This window comes from Fundulus heteroclitus, chromosome 1 (genome assembly GCF_011125445.2).
Source record: "Fundulus heteroclitus isolate FHET01 chromosome 1, MU-UCD_Fhet_4.1, whole genome shotgun sequence".
In the NCBI taxonomy this organism is placed as follows: Eukaryota; Metazoa; Chordata; class Actinopteri; order Cyprinodontiformes; family Fundulidae; genus Fundulus; species Fundulus heteroclitus.
In genome coordinates, this window is record NC_046361.1 from 31,389,162 (window position 1) to 31,410,176 (window position 21,015).

Sequence of the window (21,015 nt, forward strand, 5' to 3'; positions counted from 1 at the left end):
TTGAAATTATTCTGTTGAAGAATAAATAGTGTTTATTGTCTCTGGATGAATGTTGATCTAATTAGTTTCTGTTTTAATGTTATTTATTTTAGACAAAAAGTAAACACCTTTATTAGTATTAAACTAGTGAAATGTAAAATGCATGTAAATTTAATAATATAACAGAGTAATTTCACATGGTTATGTTGGCTTTATAGATAACAATGCCTCAGATATTTAAAGAGCGAGTTTACCAAGATTGAAGTGAGGTTTTGTTAGAATATTATAAGCAGTCAATATCTTAAAAGCTGTAGAAAACTATTTTTGGTGTCTGCTTTCATGAATCCAGTTTTCTTAAAGTTCTGAAGCTAATGGCTAATCCAGGAGCAGTGGCGTCCAAAGTCTGTCCTCAACGGCCAGTGTCCTACATGTTTTAGATTTTGTCCTGGTTCAGCATGGCTAAACCTAATTAATAATTAGGAAGACATTGACGACAGACTGAGAAGGTAAATCATTAATTTGAATCAGATGTGTTAGAGCAGGGACAGATGTACAACAGACAGGAGACTGGCCCTCGAGGACTGGAGGTGGACATGCCCGTCCAAGAGGTTCCAAGACCAAAACAGACTTCAACTGTCTTTAAAAAAAAACTTTTTTAAAAAACTGCATGGTGGTGGAGTGGCTAGCACTGTTGTCTTGCAACAAGAAGGCTCAGGTCCAGCCTATGCATGGTTCCCTCCAGGTGTTCCAGCTTTCTCCTACAGGGGGAGGACTGGCATGCCAAAGAGGTGAGTTCCTAGAATGTGAACAATGTCAGCATTGAGAGAGTAGAATAATCTGTTGATAATCTGAACTACACTTAGTCCAATAGTAGCAAATACATAAATGTAATAAAGTGCGTTCAAACATTTTGATGCTGTGTTAAAGTTACTTCATTTTGCAAAATTTCACCATGTCACAGATTTCTTAATCCAGTTTTATCAGTTAATTCCTCTTGATTGAAATAGGTCACGGACTATACTATCAACCAATCACAGCTCAACCAAAGACAGCGTCACACCTAACATCAGGGTCAACCACACCTCCTCACCAAGATAAAAATGTGTCTCACTTCCTTACTCAGAGACTTAAATAAGTCTCTAGCTCCCTCCGAATACCCTTAATAAAACTTATATTTCCTGCTCCTGGCTCCTGCTCCTTAACCTTTCACAGGGTCAACAGTAAGAACTCGATCACGGGGAGGAAAGGAGCTTCGGACTGCTGTGTCGAATTCGGACAGCCTTTAACTCCGACGTCATTACGTGACGCAAACGCACATGGATCATGAGAGTCATCATCCGTGTTCGGGCATTTCCGTTGATTTCCGTGAGGTGGGCTGTGCTTATGTCATGTCATGCAAAGGATTTTGGGATACCTTAAAGCTTCTTAGCTTTAAGGTATCCCGGTAAGGGATGTGGCCACTGAGCTATATAATACACTGGAGTGCTGATTTTGCCAAAAAACTGAAGTCACTGGCCGCCATCTTGCTACTCCCTACTCTCACAGAATCCCACAGGATTTGGTTGCAACAACAAGCAGTTTTCTGGCTGAGTGAAAACGTTTCATAGGTAATTCTACAGTCAGTGGATGTACTAACACTATCAACTACTAGGAAATTAGGTGCTGAAATATTTTACATGTTATTCATATTAAATATATATATATATATATATATATATATATATATATATATATATATATATATATATATATATATATATATATATATGTATATATATATATATATATATATATATGTATATATAAGTATGTGTATATGTATATATGTATATATATGTATACACATATGTAAATATATGTTTTTGTATATTGTTATTTTTATATTTATAAATGTTTAACATATATATTTAAATGAATAAAATGCAAAATATTTCAGCACATGACTTTCTCAGTACTTGATATTTTTAAGAACATAACATAAAACTATATGGCATTTGACATTTTAAAAGTCTTAAGCCCCCCCTGAACATGAGAAAATCCTCGTTATTCGATGCTGTAGCGCACATATTCCCTTGTTACTGGGGGTAAATAGAGAGTACCAATATGGCGGCTGGTGGCTTCAAAGCGACTCATTCAAACAGACGGTGATTAGCACTCCAGTGTATTATATAGCTCAGTGGATGTGGCGGGGTTCCAAGGCAAAACTAGCTGTGGTAGGGAGCATACAGGCTTCTTTTCCTACCCCCTTCCTTACTGACAGCACTATCGGGACAGCTGACGCACTTCAGCTTTGGCTAAAGGGTCCTTGCTCTATAGAGGTATTCAGATGGAGCCTCTGAGTCACTTTTAAACTGAGACTCCTAGGTAGGAATCCTTAGGCTGAGATAGGAGCTCTCTGAGAGCACTCAGACAATCTTTGTGTATACAGGCACTCGCCTTTGCCTGTTTTACAGTTAAAATGTATAGCATACCATCTGGCCCTTTTTTTTGTTATTGAAGCACATGTTAAAATCTTAGAGAAAAAAAAAAGGTTTGTATATTTCTTTGCCTTAAAATGTTGGACAAGTCAAATTCAGTTTATGCAATTTTATTTTGATTAACTGTCTGCACTCTAGATCGGAACCATTCTGTGTTATTTTTGTGTGAATGCGCTGTTTTCTCAAACCCCAATCAGTTGTGGCGGCTGACACTTAACTTGGTTCTGCCGGAGGCTTCTCCCTGTTGAAGGGAAGTTTTCCTCTCCACCGTCGCTACTTCCATGCTTGCCGTGAGGGATTGCTACGAATCAATGACTTAATGCAATTTGCTGGGTTTCCTTGAATAGAAAACATTTTAACCAGCTTAAATGATAAACTGAACTTGACTGCATTGTTTGTTCACCAGGATACATTTAGAATGAATGTACTTAAGTTTGGATCTGTCCTTGTGGTTTGATTGAATTAACTTTTTCTTGTTTGTTTTTTTCCTTGGTAATGTGCCTTGTGACGTGTTGTGAATTGGTACTAAATACATGAACTGATTTGAATGGAATTGCTAGAGTTTGTCAGTCAGCATCACAGGTTAGCAGTTAGCGGTCAGCAAAAAAGTAAACGAGGTCCTGCTCCATCTCAGCTAACCAGGGACATCCGCCATGATGCTGTTTGCAGACTTCATCTCAAGCTTCACTTCAGATGTCCTCCACCAGAAGTGCCACAGTGCTGTAGTTCTGTCCTAACTACTCTTCTCGCTTTATTCAAATGAGAACATCTCACTTGAACACCAAAAGTTAACAGAAAACTCCATTGTCTTTAGTGTCACCCAGGATGATGATGGGTCTTTATACAGAAAGGAGGTGGATTGGCTGGTCCAATGGTACGGTGAGAATCACCTGGTGCTTTACCCGCTCAAGAGTTTGTAGGCGGAGGAACACCTTCTCTCCACCCTAAAAACTCCCTCAATAAAAAAATGTGTGTGGTTGTGAATAACTATAGGCCAATCTCAAAAGTTTAAATTTTTGACAGATTTTTAGAAAAACTCAAGAATTATTTGTTTCCCAATGATATACTTTTAAAGTATCAGTTTTGGTCTTAGCATATGCACAATCACTGCTGCCACTAAGGGCAATAATGATTGTATAGAGGCTGTGGATGCCAAACACTAAGGCGCTGTCCTTTCTAATTTCTATTGACCTTTCTAAGGCCTTTAACGTTGTTGAGCATGACCTTTTGTGGCAGAAACTGTGTGAAATCAGCTTGACTGACTGACTCTGACTCTGAGTTGGTTGAATAATATCTGACAATTATCTGTGTGTTCGTGTTGATTTATCCTCTTCAGGGCTTTTAAATAATATTAATTGTGTTCCTCAAGCCCTGTGATAGACTGGCGACCTGTCCAGGGTGTATAGAATAGAAAATGGATAGATGGTCGTGTGCATCAGGCATTCGTGCTGGAATCTACACTTTTTACTATTTTTATAAATTATATAGATCAACACACACAAACCTCTGTCCATTTGTACGCTGATGACACCATTGTTTATTATTGTTCTCGCTCTGTTGCTCTTGCCTTTGAGCAGCTTCACGCTGCATTTGATACAATCCAATCACAACTAAAACAGCCCAGACTGGCACTGAATGGAAATAAAACCAGGGTGATGTTTACCAGCACAAAAACAAGGCCTGCTATTTTACCTTCATGTCCCCAGGAGGATCCTCTGTGGATCTTGTGTTCTCCTGCAAACATTTTTCTATAATAATTTATGAAAATCTGCCTTTTATAGCTTTAATTAATGACTTTTTTTTTAAACTGAGCCTAAAATTAGGCTTCTTTTTCAGAAACAAGTCATTCTTTTATTTTTTTTGGATGCCAGTAAGCATCCTTTTGCCTCTTTTGGAATATTGTGACATTTTATAAATAAATTTTCACGCAATTCTCTTCATTTATTAGATTCAGCATATCTGAAAAGCCCAAGATTCATAACTGGGTGCAGATATCTTACCCATCATTGCACCTGGTATTCTTAAGTTGAACAACGTCTCTGTGCAGAGTTTTGCGCTGGTTTTTATCTATAAATCCATTCTTTGTTTATTGCCTCTGTATTTGTCTTGTTTCATGTCACATAAACAGTTACAGTCTACAATCCCAGGGTGTCATTACTCTCTGGGTTCCCCCGGTCCATACAAAGTTAAGAGAAAACAGCCTTCTCTCTTACTCTGCACCTTCAACCTGGAATCATATTCAACATGAACCGAAACTATCGGCTCAAATTTCGCTGGTTGGTTTTCTTACGAATTGATTAAAACTTGCAACAATGTCAGAACGTTAATGCTCCTGTTCTTAAACTTTTGTTTAATTTCCTGAATTATGGAATTTTTTTTATTGTGAAGTTGTATTTTAGTAAGTCTTTTATTGTTCTCTATATATGCAAACAGGTTGTAAATGAGAACTTGTTTCTCAGTTGCATTGCCTGTATAAATAAATGTTTTGTAATAATAAAAAATTCCTCTAGAGTCTCAGGATCCATCTTTTCTTGGGGTCTGATGGTCTTCATACATAGAAGCCCCAGCAGAGGCTGTATTTGGAAGAACAACGTGCTCCAGGAGCTGCTGGTCTTTTTAACACTTCCGTCATTCAGTCAGTCCTGTGTGCATCCATCACTTTATGGTCTGATACCGTTACAAAACAGGACCATACTGCAAAAGCCATTCTGATTACAATCTATTCAAACTTCTACCTCCAGGCAGGCTGTACAGGAAACTGTTTGCTGTTTTTTTTTTTTTTATCTTCTCCAAAGTTTACATATTTAAAGTGTCACTCAAGCCGCTTTAAAAGCATAACCCAGCCGCCAGGCAAAATTTAAAAAATGCCACCTGAGTGGGCAGTACAAAGAGACCCTGAGGGGCGGAGCTAAGTAAATTACCTGACCAGACTACCTGAATACTTTCTAAGATTACTACGACAGGAACAGTACTGCAAAAGGCAGGCGGCATGCTTTCAGGAGATGGACGGGTTCTCCCACCTGCAGAGAGCGCAAGCGTGCTGCTGCTAAGTTGAACCAATAACTCACTGACTGGTTTCGATCCGAGCCGTGTCGAGTTGAATCATTAACCGACTGTCTAGCCTCCGCTTCGGCTGCACCGAGTTGAATCATTAACTCGCTGATTCGCCCTTGCTCTAACTGCGCTGTGTTTGGCTGGTTTAGTGAGTCGAGTCGGGTTGCAGCTAGTAGCTCAGCTCAGAGCAGAAAGGAAACGGGGAGGTGAACTGAAATAACGAACCATAGGTGTAGCTGTAGTGGGTTACATGTCAAGGCATGACGAAACATGAGTCACGAGTCAGTAAAGTGACTCACAACTTTCGAACGACTCGTTCAGGACTCGCACATCACCACCACCATTCCGCCCTAAGAGGGCAGCACTGAGGCGGTTTTGAAACAAATTCCAAAAAAGTAAAAAAAAAAAAAAAAACACTGGACTTTATTCCGATAGTTTGAAGACGTTTCGCTTCCCATCCGAAAAAGCTTTCTTAATTCAAAATGTCTGGAGTAGTGTGGAGATCCAAGCTTTATAGTACTGCCCAACAGAAGACTTGTAATGGCTTAGATAACATGCAAATTGAATCGAAACAGGTCCACCCCCTTAGTAATGGGGAGTTTTTATGGTCAGTGTTGGCCTGCAAATTAAACCCAAACTGATTCACGCCTCTACAATAGGGAGAGCCTAACGAGGCCCTATTGCATGTTATGTAAGCCATTACAAGGCCTTTGTTGGGCAGTAGGCTACTATAAAGCTTGGATCTCCACACTACTCCAGACATTTTGAATTGAGAAAGCTTTCTGGATGGAAAGCGAAACATCTTCAAACTATCAGAAAAAAAAGTCCAGTGGTTTTGTTTTTTAACTTTTTAGGAATGACCATGACCTGGATGACTGAGAATCTTCACCAGCATTCTGAAACAAGTATTGCAAGTAACTAAACAAGTTCCCAAGAAAATGTATAAAAAAAAAAAAATCTCACAGTAACATCAAAGTAGCAACCTTAGGCCCAGTTTATTTGCAAAAGTTAGTTGATTTTCGGGTGAGTTACACTTTACATGTCTGCAAGCTGAAGTCAAAGTGTTCACAACTTAGAGCAGATTGTAATTGTGGTTTTCTGCAGGGGAAAAAAAAGTCCAGCAGCACTTTAGGTTTTTATATCATGATAACAATAAAACGGTAGAATCATATTTTTTTTTTCATTTTATTACACACAGGAAGTGACCTTTGCTTTTTTGTTATCTACATTTCTCAGTCCTCAGCGGCGCTCCGTATGTAGGGGGGAAAGCCAACGCCCCATGCAGGCAGTCAGCTCCTCCGCTCGCCCCGCCCTCCGCTAACAGACCCACAGCAGTTTATTTCTGAGAGACTTTTTCCTCTGGCTGCTTTTCTCCTCTTCTCTCCTCGCCTGCGTAAAGCTGCGCTCAACAACATTCGGGCACAGTTACTTTTTTTCTTCCCCCTCCCTCCTTAAAATATCTCCTTAGAGGGGAAAAAGAAAAACTTTTGTTTATCCGAGCTCGCTTCTCTTGACTTTTAGAGAAGCTACTGCCAGCTCAGTTAGTTGGTTTACTGTCTTTTTAGTTTTTTTTACCACCTCCAGGATGGCTGCTGATACAACCGAGACCAGCTCCGCCAGCGTTGGGGAGAGGCTGAAAGGTTACGTGCGAACCCAGAAAGGCTCCATCCTGGCTGCAGAAATAGTAAGTTTACTGCGGGAACAAAAAAAAAAAAAAAAAAAAAAGCTTCCGTGCAGTTCTGTCTGGAGCCTACAAAGCTGTACATGATGTGTGTTTTACCAATCATGAGTGCATGTCTGCAGCTAATTAATATTTCATGGAGGATTGAGAGTGAATGCTGTAGTTTTGCTATTGATTTTTTGTTTTTCAGGATGAATGAGAAACGGGGTCGTAAATCGACGTGAATTGTATCCGGACTTGTTGAAACGTGGTTTTTGTGGTGGAGATGCGTTTGAAAGGACGGAAATTAGGGCTTTCCACCTGTCACGTTGCTTTCACATTTTGACACCTAGGAGCCAAACGCCAGGGCTCATGGGAAATGTAGGGTCAAGTGGGCTGTCTCAGCCTGTTGTGGGCGCCCTGGTGGTGGCAGAATAATGCTGTGGGACTAAAGGCGTGGGCTGGGATTAGAGTTTGACTGTATAATAAAACAAAGATATAGAACATGAGTTGTTGTTGTTGTTGTTGTTGTTGTTATTAATAACAAGAAAATAGCATTTTGCTTCAGCTATAGTAAAACCAGACGGTGGTTCTCACAGCTACTATAATGTAACTGTGATAATAAATAGATTTAAACAAAACTGTAAAGCACCTGGTAAAATTTGCGGTAGTTTCAAGGTACTTATTATAGTTGATTTAGTTTTATCGCTGTTCTGCTCTTCATAGTATTGTTGTTGGACTTTTTTTTTTTTTTTTGCTCAAGACACACGTTATAGCAAGCCAGCTGTAGTTTTAAAGCAGCTTCGCCTTAAGAGTGACGGGTGGCGCTCCTTTAGTCTCGACAGCACGACTGTATGAAACACTTGTGACCAGAGATATTGCCAGACAGCCATGTTCAGGCTTTATATATATATATATATATATATATATATATATATATATATATATATATATATATATATATATATATATATAGTGCTCTGGTTTTATCTCTGGCAAATCATAAGATGATAATTGTTGCTGTAAGTTTCTAAAACCTTGGTAAACTTGATACCTGTAACCATTCAATGTCTTGCTAAGGTTTTTTTTTCATTACAACTCTATTTGGACTATAAATATTCAATGCACATCACATACCTTATTGTATAAAGAGATTGTGTCTCTGCATGCCTGGCTTTGGTTAATTGGCAGATTTGCACCTAAAACAGTGGGAGTGGAACAACTGAAGCGTCTCCTTAAACAAAAACTGTTGTCATGGCAAACTGCAACCACATCCTGTCTTATAACATTGTTTTATTTTTTGTTCTTGACCACCGTTTCTTTACATGAATGCATTTGTTTTTGCATTTCACAGCGGGATGAGCTCTCTTTACACATGAGTCCCTTTGTCGCTCCATGATTTGCATGGGCTCTGTGTTCACGGTTGTTGAGATTATCGTAACTTTATATATTTACCAGACATGCTCGTTAGTTAATTATAGTCTTATCTACACAAGCATGTCTGTTATGTGTGTGTGTTTACAGTACATTTCACTGTCATAACTACAAACTTCTTTAGATGTTTTTGAGGTAAAAAAAAAAAAAAAAAGTCGAACAAGCAGTTTTGTGCCATGAGACTTAGCCCAAGGTTAAATGTGGCCCTGAGCAGAATTTCCTTGGGAAAGCTGCCTTCTCACTTTTTCAATATTTAATTTCCACAGCTTTTGATAAAACTTTAACGAGGTCAAAAAAAATAAAACATTGGTAGCTTAACCAAACATAAATCCAATGGCACTGGACTGGATAGTCCTTCACTCCCTACTTGTCCCTCAGGTAAATAGGGATATTTTGTGTGTTTATATTCAACTGTTTTGTGTAGTTACTCCCAACACCTACCGTTAAGTGGAAGAGAAAAGTAAAAAAATGTGAAAAATAATTAAATCTCGCAGTTAAACTAGTGTGAAGCCTGAGCAGCTACATGTTATCTGATGATTCACAAACAACTATGGGAAAAAAAGACGTTTAACCGCTGATCTTTTTAGTAAAAGTCAAAGTTTGCTTGAAACCTTTTCTCAGCTGAGACACAATCCAAAATTAAATTGGCATTAAAATGTGTTTTTAAATTGTATAAGCATGTGTGCAGAAGGTGCAATGGTCAAACTGTCCTGTGAGAATCCCTCCCATCCAAGAAGGGGACCTGAGCAGCTCCAAAGTCTGCTTATACCTCTAGCTTGTCCTTGGTGCCAGTACTGATTTTTTCTAGTAAACCAATACTAGTTTTACGGCAGAAAATAACTTCTTTATATTGTTTTGTGTTTAGCACATAAAGTGAGGTATCAACACATATCTGACTATGAAAGCTGTGTTTTTTAAAAAGCAAGAAAATCCGTCTCTTCCTCCGTGGAAAAAGGGTCCGCTGTCCCAAACCCAACAGACTAGCACTCAGATTGAATGGTCAGAGCCCCACCCACTGTAAAGGTCTCCCCCCCTCCTTTTTTTCCTGAGGTAGTAATGGAAATTCCAGACCAGTGTGAAGTTTAAGCATGGGAACAAGGAATGCATGAAGCGCTTAACCCAGATCTCTGCTGCTGCTCCAGTCAAGGATAGCTTCAGGCTTCGGTTGGTGTCCTTGATAGGTTGTTGATTGCTCTGCTGCTCTCCACCCCACTGTAAAAGCCTCCAGAGAAATCCTCTGACATGCAGGATTTCTAAAATGGTTTATAAAACAGTTAGGGCCCCCACCCCCTCGAGACAGAACGAGAAATTACTGCCCATTATGGTGAGTTTCAGTTTGAAGGCAATTGTGCCACTTGACACGAGCTGCTGGGAGTCAAACTGCTAAATCTGAAGATCTAAATGTGCAATTATCATTGTTTACTTGTGACTTTTTCTCTTGGTCTGTCATCGGCATGACCGTGTTTGAACATGTTTAAATCTGCAGGCCAATGTGCTGATCACACACCCAGAGAAAGGGAGTGCACATTTCTGTAAAAAGCATGAGGCATGTTAGTTCCAGCAGAGATGACCTGGAATGACAGACACTCATCTGTAGTTCACCTTAGCATCAATAACACACGCATTAAAAGGGAATGCACAGGCTGATGATATATTTATTTCCATCTGTGAAATCTGGACACACTTGCCTCATAGGAGTCAGACTTTGCTGAAAAGTCATGATGTTGTCACAGATTAATAAAACGTCCAGAACTTGTTGTGCACACAGGAAAAAGCAGAATCTGAAGCGTATGGGGAAGCCCTGACTCATGCGCAGCATCATCGCAATCAGTAGAAATTAGGCAGGGCGTGTTTGTACGCATGCACATGTTAAAAAGAACATACCCACGAGTGGCATTGCAGGGAAATTGCACCGTTTTTGGCATTTCTACTGGTGTTGTGTACGCAGAAATTGCAATTGAAATACTGTCATGTAAATGTCTTAGCAGAAACGAAAAACAATCCGGTTTAAAAAAATATATATATAAAATAAAATAATAATAATAATGTCTGCACAGGGCCTAAATGTCTTTGAAATCTAGTAGAAAGGCAGCTTGACATTTATGTTTCATTTTCTCAAGATTTTAGGCTCTCTGGCCCTTAAATATGTCGATGCGTCTAATTTGAGGTGCCTGTTTAGTAGTATTTCTATAAACTTTGAAATTTCTACAGCTGAAAATAGGAGTGAAGTAATTGCGGCTGTGTAATAAGTGAGAATCTGCAGCAAGAATGTTTAAACAAACTCGGGTTTCCTCATCACTCTACACTCACTGTTTCCGCTTAAGTTCGTGTAGAAGAAAAAAAAGTAAGAAAAAAAAAGAAAAAAGAAGAAGAAGAAGAAAGCGCTCCAAAATATAGGCAGCTTCCATAGCAACTGTTGCTGTTTGGTTTGTATCCGCACCATGCAAGGGCTGGGCTCTTGGGGCTCGTGTTGCTGCTCACTATAATTAACCCACAGTTTGTAATAATTTCCCTCCAGTCGCTTTAAAAGAGCAGCTCATTATTGCCTTGATTTCAGTAGAATCTGGCTGTGATTTCGAGACGCTTCAAACAGATCCCAGTCTGTGTAGCGCAACATGAAGGTGTCCGCATCCAAGAGGCTGTTTTTGTTCTCAGGGACTCCTCTGTGTTGCGGAGTGGGTGTTTTTTCTCTACGACGGCCTCTTCGGTTGGCGCTGATCTCCGAGCAGCCGGCTCTGGCCTGAATAGAGCTTCTTTTGTACGTGCGGCCTCGGCCTCTTCGCTGGCCTACAGAGGCAGCCTGTGCCAGTCCCTGGAACACATGAACTTCTTGATACATCTGAGGGGCTGTCTGTGGGCTGCGTGTGACGGGAGGGGAGGTGGCCGTGACAGATGTGAGCCTGCTGTTCGCTCTGTTTGGTCATGCATGTATCATGGAGACTGCAGTGATTTGACACTGTCTGTCGTCTGTGCCTTAGAATAAAACTGCAATGTGGAAGACAAGCTTCTAGTCTTAGTTAGGGGGTGGGGAGGGGCTGCTTTGTTGACTCAGCGTTGCAAATAGATTTCATTCGTTGCGAAAAGAATGCATTTTATTGTTGCAGTCTGCAGTTTTACCTCTAGGTGTCAATAATGAGCATTCAAGACGTTTAAGGATTTTATTTGCCTTGTGGCAACACAAGAAGAAGAACCTGGGTTAATTGTTTTACTGCTAATTGGTATGCAACAGAGAGTCAGAATAAAGCTTGGATAGAAAAGCAAGAATTAGAAAAATATTAAATATTTGGTTTATAAATAGAAAAGTCATGTCACAAGAAGACTCTTGTAACATCATGCCTCGTCCTTTCTGGTCCTTAGATGGGAGAACGGTTGATCTTACTATGAGAGGTGTTGTCGTGCCCTTGGTGTAACCTTTCATTTTTGTAGTAAAAAAAACCTAATGCATGCAGTAATTGTTTTACTTCTGGATTTTTTTTTATGATTTACCTGCCGATAAGAGTATAGATTGTCCTATTGAGAAATACAACACAAGCTAACTTGTGCAAACATTTTTTAACTCATTAACTATTGAGCTGCACAATTTATCAAATCAGTCGTCATCCCGACATAAGTGTTGGGAAATATTGCAGTCAAAAATAATTGCTTTGTGATCTTGTATACTACCAGATTTTGCTTGGTGTAACAATATTTATCTTGGTGACAGAGGAAAAAGAGCCTTTCTTCTAAAATGTCAGGACCAGTTTTTAGTTTTTTCTCAAGCAGATAATGTATTTATTGCTAACTTTGAGGACTGTTGATTATATTTTTGATGAAAATTAATTAATTCAGTCTGTAAAAGTTGTTTTTTTTTTTTTTTTTACAAATGCTTCATCTTGCAGTGATTGCAAGTCTTATTTCAATTTTTGTGCTAGAGATTGTTGATGCATTTTGTTTGAGATGTGCGTGAATGCATATGCCCACACAATGTGAGAGCATCAACAACAGCCACATTATAAAACAAAAAACAGCCTATAATGAAGTGCAGACTGCTTGGATTTGTGTGCACTGGCAGTATTTCGCTGATCTGTGAAGAATGCATGCTCATTTTCTTCCGCATGTGGAAAGTTTCTGAGGCAACCACCCTTCACTGTAAATCTAAACTGACTCCTTGTTGCAGAGGCTCGGAGAATTTTAAATACATTTTTTTTGTTTGTTCTCTTAATCATTTCTCGTATCTTCCACAGGTCCTGAGTCTTATAATCCTCATCTGTTATGCTTCATCCTATTATGGAGGCTACACCGCTGTTGCCATAGTTGAGATGGTCATGGCTATAATCTTCTTCGGCGTCTTCATGATGGACTTGGACAAGCAGTTTCAAGTCGTCAACTGGCTCTGGAGTGTGAGTCTCAAACAAGCGCTGTAACACAACTCTGGCGTTTTGCACAAAGCATCATGGTCTGCTTCCTCCTTTTTCCTCAGGATCTTCTCCGCGCTGCAATTGGCGCTTTGTTATACATCATCACGTCGCTCATCTGCGTCATCAGAGGAGCCGGGGATGGCGCGCTCATCGCAGGCGGGGTAGGTTCGAAAGTAAAGAGTCAACCTGAGCTCTCAAGTCGGTTCTGAAACTCTGCATCCAGAAGCTGGCTTTGACTGTTTGTTTTTACCCACTGTTTACCGTAGGGCCTGTTTCTAGGAGCGACCTGCTTAAAAGGTGTCTGTTTACCACGATACATACCCAAACTTTGTCACCCTTCGCTAATTCCTCGAACCAACACTCATTTCCTTTCTGCTCAGCTTCAGAGAAAGCTGTAGTAGTCGTTTTGAGATAACTTGGCTTTTAGCAGAAAACGAGACGCTGAAAGCTGGCACACCTTGGAGAGTGTGGCGGAAGAATGTAGGAGCATGCACATGCGTGGGAAAGGTGTGGAAAAGCAGGGAGGCAGAAGAAAGCTCAGAATGCAAAACCTTGTATGTAATAACTTGTCCCAAGAGAGACGTATTCACTTCATTCACTGCGCACCTCAGGCAAGGATTTTCTTTAATTGTTCGCAAAAGAAACCTTAACCCATCAGTGTAGAGGCCAAGACTATGCAGGAGCAACTGGGAATAAAATGCTACAAATGTTTGATGTGTAAAATGAGCACTGCAGCCATACAGCTAATTTCTAACTTAATACAATATATTAGACGTTGTAGTGAAACCTGGATTTCTGATTAAAACAAGGTTCCCTTTTCTTAACCACATCCTTCCTCGGCGCTCTGTCGATCCTTGGCTGGGTTGCAACACGTTAAGAAGCATCTGTATCCGATCAGGGGAGCAATGGTACACCTAAGTTACGGTTAAGTGTTGGTAAAACGCAACAGAAATAAGATAAAGCAAATGTCAAATCCAACTTTTCTTCTTTACTTCTTTTTAATAGAAAATTGCCCTCAAAGGAACAGGAAAAAAAAACACGATTTCTGATATCTTTCCTCTGAAAAATAGAAGGCAACAAAAACAAAAATTAAAAATATATTTTTGTGTTAATTGTGTCATAACATCTTGCAAAGTAAGTCTGTGTGGAGTTTAATGACTTCTCCTAAAATAGCAACACAAATCATTTGAGCTATAAAATGTTAAATCCTCACTCTGCTCTTGTTATGCCGTTAGATGACTTTTGTTAAGCACCTAAAGGGAAGTTGTTTTTTTTTTCTGATCGGGTGATCTTTTATTTGGCAGTTTGGTGTGAACAGTGAACTAGCAACTTGCCGTCACGATAACCAGTTTTGCTGGACGATAATGTTTTCTAAAGCGTGTTGCAATAAATCATATTGTCTTTTGGAGACGTTTTTCAACTATTATTATAACAGCAAGCACCTACCGGCTCAGTCATTTGGTTTAAATCCTAAAAACTCTCACGCTGCAGCGGTCGTCTTTGGCAACAATTGAATTTCTTTTCAAACCAGGGGTTTCTCTGGCTCTCCCTCACCAGGCTCTCATTTTAACTTTGAGCATGTGCCTACCTGACACAAGCTGGGTTTCCCCCGCCGGATTATAAGCCTTGCATGCCAACAGGCTATACTGCACCAGTCCGCCCGCCAGGCTGAGACCGTTTGTTTATTTTAAATGCCTCAAAGTTTGAGATAAGAAACAGTCTGTAAAGTTCCCGTCTGGACTTAAATCTCCCATTCAACTAAGATAACACGCTGGCTGTTATAAACTTATTATTCCTCACGCATCTCGTGCGAGCCACCACACCACTACCACCCGGGTTAACTCAATTTCTGTGGGAAACCCTGGCAAGATTTGACCCCTCCCTCCCACATTGAGGAAATGAGAAGGGAGGGGTGAGCAGACACCAATGCACCATACCAAAAACTATTTGCTATCTCGTCTCAGAGAGAGGAGACGGAAACACAAGGGAAATGAGCAAGCATGCCTACGCAAATTATCGTGCTTATTTTAAATAATGTGAATAACATTTATCGTGCTATTAATTGATTTTATTGCTTATCGCAACAGGCCATCATGGTCATTTCACAAAGACTACTGTCTCAATGCAATTTAAAGGAAAAACGGGTCTAGCACATTTTTAATTATACAAAAATATCTAATAAATCCCATTTATATCAGTCCAGGCACAGAGAAAGATTCAATACTATCACACACAGTTTGACCTCATTTTAAATGTAGAACTTGACAGTCTAAGTGAAATAATTTTCCTAACTGTTCCAAGCCAATCTGATTGGACTTAGTATCTTTGCAGCAATCCCTCATAATGACCATGCATGTGGTGACAGTGGAAAGGAAGCACCCGTTTTTAACAGGAGGAAACGTCAAGCAGAAGCCAGCTCACTGTGAACAGCTCTCTGCATCAACCAAGTGGGGGTTAGAAAAGACAAAACTAAATAAGAACGGTCAAAGGGGCAATTTTAATAGGAAAGACATTCCTAGAAGTAATGCGGATGCCTGTCCACAAAAGAAAATTAGTTTGATAGTTTGATCATAGTTAGATATGATCAGAAACCGAGTATGCATGGCTAGTCGCAACACTAGCTCTTCAATTGGCTCTCTCCATGAATGAAACAAGGTAAGATATTTATGGGAGCAGATTTGTTCTCTATGGAAAGGAGCAGGGAACTAGAGGTTATTGAGAGCAATAACTAGGTCAGTACTCCCTACAGAAAGGACACACAGCCGAACAAAGAGACACCAAGGCAGGTGTGAAATCTTTACAAAACCAGTGAGAAAAGTTAAGTTAAAATCCTTAACTGCAAGTTTTGAATATAGGGAGAGTAGTAGGAGAAAAAAATCAAAGTGAGCAAAAATGCTTAGAATGTCCCTTCAGCATCCTCCTATAGCCCAAGCCAAAAGCAGCAAAACTGAACTGATAGCCCAGGATAAAGTTTTAAGCCTAGTTTTAAGACAAGTCTTAAAAGTAGATGGGGTGTCTGCCTCGTGGACAAAAAATGGGAGTTGGTTCCACAGGAGAGGAGTCTGATGGCTAAAAGATGTGCCACCCATTCAACTTTTAGGAACTTTACAACCCACCAGTTGACCAGTCAGGGCCCGTATTTACAAAGATTCCCAAGACTAAAGTAGCTTTTAGTGATTTTTCTTAGAATTTCACCTTGGTAAGGTTAAAGTTATTCACAAAGCTTCTTGGGCCTTAAGTGAAAAAAATGTTAGGAGTAGTGAGGAAGGGCAGTCAAAAGTAGCCGGTCAACGTCGGCAAATCGCCGTATATAGCAGCTCTTGCCGCCACCTACTTTTCCCCGATTATACATCCCAAAAATCACTTTAGCATCTGTCTCCACTGCGTTAATGTTGCAACATTAACGCAGAGTGATTGGGTTCGTTGTTCCAACCGAGATGCTACTTTTCCGATCAAAACACAGACCAGTGTTATGCCGAAAAGTGCAATAAAACCATGAGAGCCGACGTGAGTTTTGAAACTGCAAAGCTTTGTCTTAAGTGGAAGATCAAACATTCACAGCACACAGCACCGCGTTCATAGACCAGTGTGATGCATTCACGAGTGTCAGAAAGCTACGGTGCATTCAGGAGCATTGGACATTTCAAACTTACAAGGAAAGAGGCATAAAACGGAATAGAACTTAACTCATACAGTAATGTATTTATCCAGAAAGAGTGTGGGCTTTCTTACAATACTGAATGCTCTATAATTCTATTTCTGATATTTTTTGATTATGCACATCTGTTAGCTTTTTGTTCTGAAAAATCTATAATATTACATATAATATAATATAATATAATATAACAGCAGCAAATTATCAAAGTTTTTCAGGGGATGCATTTTGTGTTCGTCTCTAGAATCCTCGTCGATGATATATCGTGTGTGTGATGAGTGCAAGTGAAATTAAACTAAGATAAGAGATTTCGAAAGAGCAATATGACTGAAATAAATTCAACATGTAAATTCAATTTCAAATTCCAACCCTGTTTTTTTATCATAAAAATTCGACTTGGTTCGTGAAGAAATGTTACGATCGTTTTTAGAACAGAACTGTGAATAATAATAAGATGAATAGACCTCACCTAATCTGATCTGTTTTATGTGGTGCTAGTAATTCAAATTAAACTAATTTTATGCAAATGGAGATTACCTTACCTTGTTAAAACATGATGATAACATCATGTGATAAAATAATGTTTTAAGAATAATAATTAAGAAAAAAACAAAGGTTGTTTTTTGAAAAATTGATCATTCACTTCTTTTTTGCCTTTTATTGAATTTAAAACATGCACTCTGACTCTATTGTTTAAATAATCAACTTGAAAGCTTCCAAAATACATCAGGGAGACTCTATTTTTCAAAATTCTCCCCTCCGGGGCTCGGGCACCCTCCTACCTGATGGTGTGTAGCCTGCTACTGTAAAAAAGTTTGACTGCCCTGGTGAGGAGGATGTTTATCAAGTCTAAGAGTGTCTTAAGCAGGGAAGATGGTGGAAACAAAGACATATTTACCTTTCAACGCTCCTCTATTCTCCTCCCAGAGGTGTGTGGACAGATACGCTGCTGTCCAGTTTTTTTGTTTGTTTGTTTTTTTACTTTTTTTTCACTTTTTGTGTTTGTCGTTATGACAAGCACAACCGCTTTATACTAGCAGGCAATCCTAGTTGAATGCTTACAGGTGAATGCACATTAATTTCAAATAGATGACGTAGTAAAATGACCAGTATGATGAGTAAACATGACAAATGATGATCAGGATTTAAAATAAGGGGCGTTCAAATATTTTGATGCTGTGAGACAATTATTTAATCTTGCTGAATTTCATCATCATGTGACACATTTCTCAATCCAGTTTTACCGGTTAACTCCCCTCCTTTGATTACTAGGAGTACAGTTGTGTATGTGTGTCCGTGTGTTTTTGGGTGGGGTGGGGTGGGGAGGGGGAGTACTATCAACCAATCACAGCTCTTAAAAAGACAACACCACACCTACAGTAGCAATGGGGACTTCCACGCCTCCTCACTAAGATAGAAAATGTGGAATTTCTTTACTCAGAGCTGCTCTCAGCAACTATCTGAGTCACTCTTAAGCTAAGACTCCTTGGTAGGGATTTTTTTTTAGGCTAAGATAGGAGCTCTCTGTGAATCTCTGAATACGGCACTGAAATCTTAAAGCAAAGTGGAAATTTGGAAAGATATGAAAAAAATCAGATCTCTGATTATTCCATCAGAAATTTTTTATCTATGTTATGCATGAAAACTAACACTAACAGTTTCTAGAAGGTAAAGTGAAGCCTTAAATAGGCAGCCATTAGCACTTTGGGACGTGTGAACAAAACAACTCACATGATGGCATCGTTAGGTAATGTCTTTTGAAAAAAGAAAAAGGAAAAGGTAATATATTTTGGGTTGTTACATGACAACGGTCCATATATTGACTCTAATGGAGGCAGAATGTGGACCTTATTGGTGACCTTAGTCCACTTTTTATTGACATTTGTCCGATCTACAGCTAATAAACCCGATACTTCAAACCCATTTTCAAAACTTAAGACGCCTTTTTGATCAGAGTTGAAACATGTTAAAGAAATAAGAGTCCAGTTGCCTTAAACACGCTTAGGAAAGCCAATGTTTTGGTACCATAAAAAATGTGTGGGTAGAGAAGGAAAAAGTGTGTACGAGCAAGGCAGCCTACAAACCGGACTCGGTTACACCAGTTCTGTCTGGAGGAATATTCAAGCAAACTATTGTGAGATTTGATGTTTACAAAAATTAATAATTTCGACAACAGAATCCGCCCTAATACTAAAAGTTGACTGGGATTTATCATCAGACCGTGAAGTGGGAAAAGAGGCTTTTTCTTTTGACAGTTCATGTAAATTTTTTATATTTTCACCTGTTTTTATGAATGTTTCTCATCGTTTTAATGTTTATAAAGTCGTTGTGTTGATGTATTTCTCAGGTGTTCGGTTTGATCGCTGGTGTCCTGTTTGCTTACGACACGTACACCATCTATCTGCAAATCAAGAGCAGCAGGTCGCAAACTGCAGTCCCCACTGGTACGAACGCAGCACCTTTAAATTCTCTGATGCACCCCAAATCTTCTCTTAGCTCGTACAATATAAATGACTTACCCCTTTTGACACGGAGCATCCTTTCCTGATACACTTTTCCTGTCTTTATTTCCAGATGAAAGAGTCTAAACGGTCTGCGCCATCTGCCGACGACGCTGCAGGATCACACATTAAAAAAAAACATAGAAGCGCAGCTCAGTAAGGGGAAAGGTGGACAGTAAAAGGAACAGGTCACGGTTTTAATCATTGCAACTGTGCGGTGTGAACAAGCCAGATGTATTTTAGGGCCGTGTCTGAGGGGAGTGTGACATAACCAAAATGAGAAGTACTGTACATCTGTGTCTGCATGTGTGATACGTGGGGAAAACCCCACCCCGAGTTTTTGTTCCGACCAAGATAGACCACCGACTAAACAGGGAAACCTGCCATTAGTGGAGTAACCTAAGACTCTAGTCGGTGTCTTCAAATAGCATTTCTAATCAATGTTTCTGCTGTTAACGGTCTGCTGTAGCGAGTATTAACCGTGTTATTTGGACTTTAGAAGAAACTGACATTAGGGGTTATTTAAAAAACATAATTACGCTCTTCTGTAAATCTATAAGTTTAATATTTTAACTCGTTTTATCACCGCAGTCTCTGCGTTACAATGTCTTAAATGAATGAAGAGTTCCGTTTTTTTTATGTAGGGTTTTCGTAAAAGGTCATGAGCGATAAATGTCTCGCCTGCATTGGTTAACGCTCCTAGCATCTTCACTTGGATAAAACAGAGATTAGCTTTCCGGCTAACACCTAAACAGAGTGGCTAGCCAATAAAAATGGCAATATTTCCCATCTTTTATATAGATTTGCACCAAATTAGTGATTGGATATGGATGATTTTCACTTTGATCTTCCTTTGCTGTTTGACGGGCTGGTTGGAAACTCAAATATCCAATCTTTACTAGTGAACTCAGCATTAAACGCTACCAGCTCGCTCTTTGGTGTGGAAGCTGTTACTGTGGGAGGAACACTCAAAGTTAGCTACTTTCAGATACTATTGATACTACTACTGCCAGATGAATCAAAGTGGTGTAAGAGGCTATTTAAAAAGCTGCTCTCTGCAGTTTTCTTTCTGTGGTTCATTCAGATTGTAGTGGCCTAAGAGAGCACAGCAAAATGGGCTCTTTTGTATATTTTTGTGCCTTTTTAACCTCCATCTCTCATTGTACTGGATTCAGCAATGTTGAATTGAGTAGAGGGCAGTGGAGACTGCTGTTTTAGTAACTCTGTACCAAAACCTGCCAAAAACTAAAACTTCTTGATCAGTTTGCTTTAAAATTATAATGAAACTCTGATCGATGTCTTGTCTTTCACACAGAGGATTGCCATCAGCTCGGCTCCTAATATAAGAAACAATGGCAGCTTAGAATAGACAAGCTAGAAAAACATGTTTTAAATGCTCGCCTTATTTCTTTTATTACTGTTCCTGAGGATAAATGGGAAGTGGGAAAATCTTGGTGTTAGCGGGTTGCTAATTTATAAAAAAAACGGTGATTGGAAATCAGCCACCCAAAACTGATCAGTTCATCTCTAATTATACATAGAAGGCCGCCAGGTCGTCTCTGTGTGCTGCTGGATCATTGGTGAGTCTTTGTTCATTTGTAGTCTGGTGAATAAGTTCCTACCAGCAGAGGGTCTCAGAGCAAGAAGTCCACATGTTATCATCTGTACCAGGGAATCTGTCTTCTTGGCAGCCTGATAACAAGGGAACGTTGATTTGTAAACAGGATGCGTATGAGATCCATGGAATGTCTCGATAATTAGATCCCTAAATGTCCAAAAGGGGCATAAAACTACTGCCTCACACACTTCATTTCAGCCTACAGGTGCATATGGTGTTGCTGACCCAAAGACAAAACTA

The 21,015-nt window shown here is 39.5% G+C and overlaps 1 protein-coding gene across 1 annotated transcript; it reads left to right on the top strand.

Moving 5' to 3' along the window:
- Positions 1 to 6,830: 6,830 nt before the first annotated feature.
- Positions 6,831 to 20,642, top strand: plp2 (proteolipid protein 2). Its single transcript, XM_012875615.3, has 5 exons — positions 6,831 to 7,194; positions 12,828 to 12,983; positions 13,064 to 13,162; positions 19,004 to 19,100; positions 19,231 to 20,642. Exons 1-5 carry the CDS (start codon positions 7,096 to 7,098, stop codon positions 19,242 to 19,244), a joined length of 465 nt encoding a protein of 154 aa, XP_012731069.2. The 5' UTR covers positions 6,831 to 7,095; the 3' UTR covers positions 19,245 to 20,642.
- The last annotated feature ends 373 nt before the right edge of the window (positions 20,643 to 21,015 follow it).